Below are 9,801 nucleotides of genomic sequence, written 5' to 3'. Positions count from 1 at the left end.
AAAAAGTCACGATACGCCGCGACACGTCACGTGATGCAGTGAGTTTGACCCCCCTGCTCTAGATTTACTGGTTTAAATAGCTTAAACAGCAGCTGCTATTGTTGGCCAGAAAGCTGTCTAATTACAGGAACCCAGTCTGAGGAAGCCAATGTCTATGCAGGATCAATGAAATACAAAACTCTTTTATTTCTGTACAGAAGAGGATGCCTCTGGCTTTTATACCCAAGGAGAGCACCGAAATCAGGCACAGTCATTTTTATACAATTTATTACAGGAAATAAGAGAATTGCTGATTAATTACAAAGTTACACAATAGTTACACACAAGGCAAAGCCATCCATAATACTTCGGTATTTAATTTTACTTCTTTATGATATAAATTGATTAGCTCTATGTTAATGATAAATTTTGCTTATCTCTAAGACCCTTGTCCAGACACCCCTAACTACTGCTTAAGCTAAATATCATGTCACCTTCCTTGACGCTTCAAGATATCCTAGCCAAGCATCAAAGCCACAACCTGTTAACTAGGCTATATAAGAAATGTTTGTGGTCTGCCTGTGGAGTGTTTATAGTCAAGCATTCTAGCTTTTGCCATCCCCCCCCTCCCCTCCTTAAAGAAGTGTCACTTCTATCAGGTAAAGGCTGATATGAATTAACTTTGGTTAAAGTTAATTCATAAATTACAAAATCCTCTAATTACTTATTAATAAGCTAATAAGCCACCAGACCCTCAAACTGGAGGGTTGACATAGGTATAAGTTAAAGCTAGGCTAATTTCCACTCATCTGAATCTATCGTGTTATTATATCTATGGAAGCGAGCATTGCCCTCCTGTCCACGAATCTAGCTGGCCACTAAGAGCCATAGAACGGGGGTTTAATCTTATTCAACAAAGTTATTAAGTTCTTATGTAAGAAAACATGACACCGTTAAACGTCTACAAAATAAATGAAAAAGTTTGGATCTTGGATTTTGTATTTTACACTGTCCTTACACAATTAGTCCGGTAGAAGGAGCTCTATCTTCCTTCCCTCTCAAAACAGACCTATGTATGTATGACTTGCAGGAGTCTAATTTCCGGTTCCCTTTAGGATGGAAAATATCTTCCATATGAGGGGCAAGAGAGGTAGAAATACATGAGACTTGGTGAAAGAACACTAAAAGTTTGCTATTTATATCTTTTCTAACTGTATAGTTTCTAACTTATGTAAAAAAAAAATCAGGTCTCCAACTCTTTATTAGTAGTTTGGTCTTTATCAGAACAAAAAAAAAAAGATGCTGCTGCAGAAACTATGCTTCTTCGTTGATTTCGGTTAGTGGAATTAAGGATGTTTGGGACCCTTTTGTCATAATCGTGCGGAAAAGGAGAAGAAAATCACGAAGTTAAAATCAACCGATGGTTTGTTTCTTTGTTTGTTCATTAATGAACATTTATTTTGAAAATTCGGTTCCAGTTTTTCCTGACGCGAATTTTCGGAGGTAGTAACTGTACTAGTCTGTTGCAGTAAAGAAAAAAAAAAGACAAATATTTGTGTTTACATAGGTTTTTTGTGGACTACACTTCAGGGCATGTGTTTCGTCATTCCAGCACTGCTAACTGAAGCATTTCCGCCACTCTTCAACTCTCGGAGAACTCGCAGCTGTAATCCGGGACCGGAAGTATATGTTAAATCCATGAAGACGGTCGTAAATCATTGCTTTTAGCGATACAGATAGAAAATGAGAGTTGCATCGGTAGAATGTTGTAGTTTCTCTGGTTATTCCCACTAAAATGACGCGGATTCGGATACTTGGCCATCGCAGCCGTCTTTTTCTGTAGCTTTTAATAGCCGCTTGCTCACAACTCATTTTCTCAACGATGGACCCTCTATAGTCGCTATTTCTGACTCGCTAATGAATAATCTAAAGGAATAATGAATACTCATCAAAATCCCTGTTTGGGGTGGGACTAGAATCAAGAGCCTTGAAGGGACGGAAGACTTGCAAGTCCTCTACTAGCGCGATCCCGAGTGGACTCTGGGAAGCTTTTTCTTTTGCTTTTGCTTTTTGCAAGGAAGGGCAGTTCATTCATGGCTCCAGGGAAAACAACTAGGAAAACTATCCGGTAAGTGCTTTGAATAGTCCACAATCGAGTACGGAAAAGGGAGCCACTGTGTGGGAACTCCTTATGAACGGAGACGGCTATTGTCAGGATTCCGGGGCCGAGCAGGGTGGGTAAGAAGCAATGCTGGATTTCAATACTAGGCAGTATTGTTGTTCAGAAAAAGCAAAGAAAATAGTAGGTTTAGGGTTAGCCTTAAGAAACACTGTACTCTTTTTCTGAGTTTCATATAACACTACATACTTCAAAAGGGAATGTCATGATAGGTATGTATAAGTTGTTACATGCTGCCTATTCATATAATTCAGTGTTTTTCAAACTTGGCAACTTTAAGTTGCCTTCTTTGATAAAGTGACTAAATTGGTGGATCAGGGAAGTGCTGTTGATATAGTTTACTTGGACTAAACCAAAGCATTTGAAAAAGTAGATCACAGCCTATTTCTTGGTAAGATAGAACAATGTGGGATAGACAGCATCACCACCAGATGAATTCGCAGTTGGTTGACTGCCCGCACTCAGCATGCAGTTCTCAATGGAACTGCATCTACATGGAGGGAAGTAAGCAGTGGGATACCTCAAAGTTCTGTCTTGGGCCAGTTCTCTTCAACATCTTCATAAATGATCTAGATGAGGGGATAGAAAGGGAACTCATCAAATTTGCAAATCAGCACTTTGGAACACAGACTCAAGATTCAGAAGGATCTTGAAAGACTTGAGCATTGGGTCCTATCCAACAAGATCCAGTTCCGTGGTGAGAAAAACCAGGTCCTGCACCTAGGCAGGAAAAACCAAATGTGCAGGTATAGAATAGGCAGTATATGGCTTAACTGTAGTAACTGTGAGAGGAATCTTAGTGTCCTGGTGGGCTATCACTTAAGTAGGAGCCAACAGTGTGCTGCAGCTGTCAAAAGAGCCAATGCAGTCCTAGGCTGCATCAACAGAAGGATAGCATCAAGATCATGAAAAGTAATAATACAGCTCTATACTGCATTAGTGAGGCCACACTTGGAATAATGTTGCCATGATACAAAAAAGACGTTAAGACTCTCAAAAAGAGTACAAAGAAGAGCAACAAAAATGATAAGGGGTCTAGAGGCAGGGGGTTGGACTAGGAGACCTCCAAGGTTCCTTCTAGCCCTATGATTCTAAGATGTGCAGACTTCAACTCCCAGAATTCCCCAATCAGCATGCTAGTTGGGGAATTCTGAAAATTGAATCTTAGAAAATTGAATCTTTCTAATACAGATTAGAAACATCGTCTCATGCCTGGACGATCAGCCTTCATTCATGAGCTGTTGGTCCAGAAAGATTATAGGAAAGGGTCAACCTGACCTGCAGAGAGGCAGGCTATTGCAGAAGCCAAGAGTTGTGACTGTTTCCAGTTTCCACTTCATATTCCAAAATTAGGTGAGGGAGGTGGAGAGATCCACAGAGTGCCCCCTTCTGTCCAGAATGAATTGCAAAAGGAGATTCTGCCTGGAGCAGAAAGTTTCAAACACAACAAGGGCCCAAGCCATTAAGACCTTGATAAGTAATAAACAACATCATGAAGTGGATTTGGAAGTCCACTGCGGAAATTGGTGTTATTTTTCTACAAGCAGTTGTTGTTGTTTTTGTTTTTCAGGCTGTAGAAAAAAATAACCAATCTTTTATAATCAACAGGCAAAACTCTAATGATAGAAAATTGTGTGTGAGTGGACTTTTCCACTGTTTTCCACTGAACCTCATCAAGTTCTCGTATTTTCAAAAACCTTACTTAAAACTGTGCATTCTGGGTCAACATGAAGGCATTTCATGTTACAACTTCCAAATCTTCTTCAAAGGCAACCCCATATAAAGCAAATTACAGCAAGCTAAGCAGCAAATAAGGAAGGCATGAGTACTCATAGCCAATATTTATAGTCCTCAACTTACAACCACAACTAAGCACACAATTTTCATTGCTAAGCAAGCAGTTAAGTGAGTTTTGCCCAAGATGGCCAAATGTTTGGTCTTTGTGGCAGCTGTTTGGTTTGCAGATAATGTTCTGTATAACGTACATCTGAAACAAAAGTGCAGCTATTCTACATATTCTGTGCCCAGTGTTGAAATAAACTTTAGACATTAGTCCCATTGGCCTCATAGTTGCCAAAATATCTGGGACCCTTCTATTGTTGTTCTAGTGAGACTTTTTTTCCCCAAATTTCAGTCAGCTTAATCATAAGCTGAGTAGAATGGAGGGCTTAGCACTGTGGCAGTGACATTTCCATGCTAGCAGTTCAGCTTTATAACTTTTCTTGTCTTTTTATCTTTCTCCTAGGCCCCAGCTGGATCGTCAATTTCTCCACCGATTCCTAAAGATCCAAACAGTTTTATTTCCTACCTTCACCTCTAAGAATGTGCTGATGTTTCTAACCTTACTTGTAGTTGCTTTGTTGAGTAAGCAAACAATTTTCTAAGACAAATCATTTTGTATGTTTCTTTTTGCCATAATGCAGGATTATTCTCTATTTTTATTGATATACCTTTGGAGCTTCTGCTTTTAAAAATATTTCTCTTATCTCTCCTAGCTCAACTGATCATTTACCAGGTGGGACTGATTCCCAGTCAATATTTCTCAGTTCTGGGAAGGAAAGATCTTCATGAGTTCAATAGGGTGACAGCAGTTGCTCTGATTCTCATTGTACTCAACTCTTTGGTAAGAGAATTTTTTTTTATTATAAGCGTAGGGGAAGATTGGGAAGTCTTATTTTAGATGTTAAAAAATGGTTTCAAGTGATGGGTGCTCTGTCAGTCTTTGAAATGTCTATATATTGCAGAAATGAGAAAATGGAATATTTATGCTTTTATATAATTAAATTCAATGACAAGTTAAAAAATTCAGTTTGGTATATATTAATATTTTTCATTGGAACATTACGTGGATCTTCTGTTTCTTTGACAGTTTACTACTTTTTATTATCGTTGCTATAGGAGTGGAGGGTCTGTTAATTTCATCTATAAAATAATAAAATTTAGTAAAAAAGCGAACAAACTAGAACAAACATAGGCTACAGAAAGCCAGATGACCACTAGATAGCAGTAGAGAAATGTATGTATCCTTACTGCCCAGATTTTTGCAGCTCAGATATGGTGGTCCTTTGTATCGTCCCTCTCATATAGGCTTAACTCTCCAAACTCTCCAAATGTTCATCCTAAATCTCAAACAGCATAACACAGTTGATTATTTCAATATGTTGATAGATGAAAGGTCACTACAAAATAAATCATTTTTCCATATTAATATCTACTTAATCTAGACCACTAGCGATAATGAAAATTGCTCTGCTGTACAAGCAACGTACATATTGCAAACCAGTTGCCTTGAGCATAACTTGGAACTCCTCCCATGACAGTCAGTCTCTCTTCTTGTGATCTGTCATATATTGCACGTATATTTTGTACTGTTGGATCACTTGAATGATGTGTGAAAGGTACATATCTGTGGTCAGAGGTAACATGAATTGTTAGTATAGAGTCTAGTGAGTAGGTGGCATGCAAAGTGGTATAAATATATATTTTTTAAAAACTCGCAGCCCTGCACTCTAATATGTTATATTGCAGTGGCCCACCTACCGAAAAGGGAAGAGAATGAGAGTAGTGTGCCTGAACAGGAGCAGACATAGATATGTACAAATCCAAACTGTTATCAGTTTCTCCTGGGTTGTGTTGTTTTCAGCTTTTTATAACTCCTTATATACATTAGCCTGAAAGTGAGACTATATGAAAAAGTTCCTTGGCTGCATTTGTTCTGTTATATGCAGCAGATTGAATCTGACATGTTGCAAGTTAACCAAAAAAACCAGTTGCCTCTCCATTAAGAAATTAAAAAATATTCCTTATGCTTCTTATCCTTTGTTAAGAAAAAAAAAGATGGATCAATAACAATGTTCAAATCGATTTTAGCTTACCTCAAAGTTCAAAGACTCTTTCCACAACTTTTGGAAAGAATTATAGGGTCCCAAAGTGTACATTTGTATTTTGCTTTTAAATTACTCAGAAAGGTTACTAAGGTTGGAGTTTCATAAGTCGTAACTGACTTCTAAAACAAGGGAAGTAAACTACACAGAGCATGGCTTTTAATATTTTTTCCTTCACTTTTACTAGCCAGGGCCTTACATGTGTATCTATGCATGCATCGAAAGCCATGAGATGGGTTTTATATGTTCTGCTGTCTGTCATATGATTTTTGGGTTGAGGAAGACCTGTGTCCATCTGCTTTTCTCCACAAATATCCAGTGGGGAGATTTTTCTGGATAGTTTTTCTCCACAACCCTGGCTGTATATGTCCAGTTTTTAAAACTTGATTTTTCTTTTACCAGTTTCTCCCAATATCCCAAATTTGCTCCTGTCTATTCATTTTTAGAAGTGTGCTAATCAACAGACAGCTCAAATCCCAACTCCTTTACATAATTTCTTTCCAACGGTCCATTGGATTGGAAATAACAAAAATAATCTTGACAGTCTGCTTCAAAAAATGTGGCTATTTGCTCACCAAACATCCGAAATGTTCCTTTTGAATGTTGTATCTCCCCATGTTTGATTTTCAGCGCTCTCTTTCTCTCTGTCTGTCTCTCTGTTAGCTGAAGAGTTTAGACCAGTTTATCTGCAATCTAATGTATGTCAGCTGGAGAAAGACTCTCACTGAATACCTCCATGGCTACTACTTTCAGGGCCAGGAGTATTATACTCTGAATGTTCTACACGAGGAAATTGATAATCCGTAAGTGGCTGATCATTTTCAGTGCGGTTCTATCTATTGTTGTAGCATGTTTGTACATCTAGGCTTTATTCCAGGTCGTCTCAGTGTTCATAGTGACAGGGAGTTTGTTTAATTTTAATTCACCCACTAGGGGTTGCTGTATACTAGTATTATAGTACATTTCAATCTGAAATGCACCAGTCAAATTGCTGTTTTGCTCAAATGAAAATTTTGTTAATGGGAGTCATATTGCACATTTTGGAAGTTTTGCCTTCAGACAGTAATTCCTTGATAAAATGTTTGAGCTATTATATAATAACTATATTAACACTGAGGTAATTGCATTCAGAATTAAAGCATTCTGCGTTAAACTAAGTTTCTGATTTAAAAAATATATGATATTAAATAAAACAAAAAGTTCTATGAACCTTAAATATTAACTCAGAGTAGCATATGTGTTAAAATTTTGTGGACTATAGTCCGGTTTACCAGCTAAAGGGAATATACCCTTGGAGAGAAATTGTGTGGGTATAGTCTCCAGCCTGATACCCAGAAGTACCAATACCAGCACACCCATTACCAGTAGGGTCTCTGCGGATCTTCCTTTTTCCTTTTAAAATTTTCTTTTTAACTCAAACAAAATGGGAAGTTGGAATACTGTAAAGCAGCGGTTCTCAACCTATGGGTCGTGACCCCATTTGGGGTCGATCGACCATTTCACGGGGGTCGCCAAGCAAGGCTGTCCGCCATTTTTTTCCCCTTTTCCGGCGGGTGCCTTACCTCCCTTGAGCTGGGCCAGCTGGTGGTCGGCCTGCTCTGTCTCTGCCACTTGCCAGCTACGCCTCGGCCGGCGCAGGGGGCGGAACCACGCATGCGCGGTGCTCCCGGGCAGGGAAAGTCCTCGACTTACAACCGGTTGGGTAGTCCTTGACTTACGACCGGTTTAGTCCTCGACTTACGACCGGTTTAGTCCTCAACCTATGACCGGTTTACTCCTCGACTTACGACCGGTTGGGGGTCGCAGCATTAAAAAGGTTGAGAACCACTGCTGTAAAGCAACACTTATTAGCATAATATTTTATTTCCAAGACCGCCTCTCCAATCCTTGATAAATACAGGCTGTTCTCAACTTACAATCACAGTTAATTGGAATTTTGGTCATAAGTTGTCTGCAGAATAGATTTGGTTTCTGGCATTTATTTATTTTCCATATTTATTAACTGTTCCCTCGCTTTGCTCTGGGTGGTGTAGAACAAAGAAAAACCTGAGAAAAAATAATATAACAACAACACAAAATACAAAAAACAACTGTACAGATAGACACCCATAACCAATCAACTAGAGCTGAAAGCCTGATGGAATAGGAAGTTCTTAATGATCTTCTAGAATGGAAGGAAGGAACTGCTTGAATCTCCAAGGAAGCTGATCCCACAGTATATACAGTCTTATCAGGAAAAGGGATTTTCAGCAGGTCCCTTCAGGATGAAAAGACCAGCTGAGTGGAGTCATTTTGGAAAGCAGTGCCACATGGAATGGTACAGGAACATGAGTGATCATTACCACTTTGAACTGGATGCAGAAACTAAGAGAATAATAATTAATGTTGATATATAACTTAAAAAGAGTAGCTGTGGATGTACATTTCTATTTTAATCTAAAGCATGTCTGTTCAGAAGTATGCTACACATACATTTGCGAACAAGACTTGTCCATAATATTGGAATTGGATAGCAAAGAGCAACTAAACATGTAGTTAGGTAATTTTGTGAATGACATCTAAGGCATCATTAATGGTAAGGTCGCAAAGGGGATACTACAACTATACCAGGGCTTTATTTGAAATAGCTAAACCAGTTTTATCAAATAAATCAAATTTCTCTTAATTAGGGGAATATTAGAAGAGAATATAGCTCAAGACTCATAAAGAAATAGTTTAAAACATTGTTTTTTGTTATAAAATAAGAATAGAAAATAGTTTATAATAGAAAAAAATGGGAAGTTGTTGAAAAGTTTTACGAGAATAACATAAGATAATCTTTTTAATTATACTTGTGTACTATCCATATAAATGTTCCGTTAGTTAATTGCTGTTTTAAAAAAACTGTGATATTTATAACTGCAATTATGTAAGAAGAGTTTGTTGTGAAAATCCATTACCAAATTATCATGCCAAATCTAATTTTGCTGTGGATGCATTTCTAAAACAGTACAAATGAAACGATGAATATCCAGATTTTTGTTTCACTTCCTAGAAATAATGCTGACTGCAATAAACTGGTTAGAATTTAGGACATATTTTTTCTACCTTCTTAAAACTTTTTATATATTTTTGTGTATTCAAAACCCTCTCCATTGTACATGAGTTGGAGCTTCATCAGTTCATTTTTGATATACGTTATCTGAGCAGTTGATCAGAAGTTAAAAGGATAAACACTAAAACAATAGAAATCAGGAAAAAAACTTATTTCCTTTATAACTGGCTTCTGCCAGGGAAGATTGCTTTCTGCCCCAAATCCTGCTCATAAAGCTATAAAAATAATTTATTGGAAGACTCTGCAATATCTAAGGAAAGAGAAAAGAGAATTTCCTAAACGGTATCATTTGCTGAAGTGGTACTCTTGAGATAGTTATGGCCCTCCGAGTCACTATTTCCAGCCATTCAAAGCCATGGTTTGTAGAATCAGCTTTAGTGGCTGGGTTTTCACAGCATAGTAAGCCATAAAACAAAGATTGCAAACTACGAAGTTGAATTCTTTTTTTTTTTTCTTTTTTTTTTTTAATTTTTATTGACAAAACAATTAAAACAAAAAGGGACATGACATGACGTTCCAGTATACATGATCCTAGTAATTCGTTCCTTATCATATTTAAAGTTCTAAATATACATCTCTCTACGTATTAACACATAATTTTATATACCACAAATTTAAACTTTAACTCAAAACCCGACCAGTTCTTCTTGACTCATACCAACAGT

The 9,801-nt window shown here is 37.6% G+C and overlaps 1 protein-coding gene across 1 annotated transcript in view; it reads left to right on the top strand.

Moving 5' to 3' along the window:
* Nucleotides 1–2,038: 2,038 nt before the first annotated feature.
* The window catches only part of ABCD4 (ATP binding cassette subfamily D member 4), a 31,082-nt gene continuing 23,319 nt past the window's right edge, over nt 2,039–9,801 (top strand). Inside the window, exons 1-4 of the mRNA XM_015819378.1 lie at nt 2,039–2,107; nt 4,404–4,522; nt 4,654–4,781; nt 6,706–6,845. Of these exons, the coding sequence (XP_015674864.1) occupies nt 2,073–2,107; nt 4,404–4,522; nt 4,654–4,781; nt 6,706–6,845 (422 nt within the window). The 5' untranslated portion in view covers nt 2,039–2,072. The remainder of the gene's footprint in view (nt 2,108–4,403; nt 4,523–4,653; nt 4,782–6,705; nt 6,846–9,801) is intronic.

Source organism: Protobothrops mucrosquamatus, unplaced genomic scaffold, assembly GCF_001527695.2.
Source record: "Protobothrops mucrosquamatus isolate PMUCROS unplaced genomic scaffold, P.Mucros_1.0 scaffold908, whole genome shotgun sequence".
Lineage (NCBI taxonomy): Eukaryota > Metazoa > Chordata > Lepidosauria > Squamata > Viperidae > Protobothrops > Protobothrops mucrosquamatus.
Note: the sequence above shows the minus strand (reverse complement) of the source record. Positions and strands in the feature narration are given on the sequence as shown.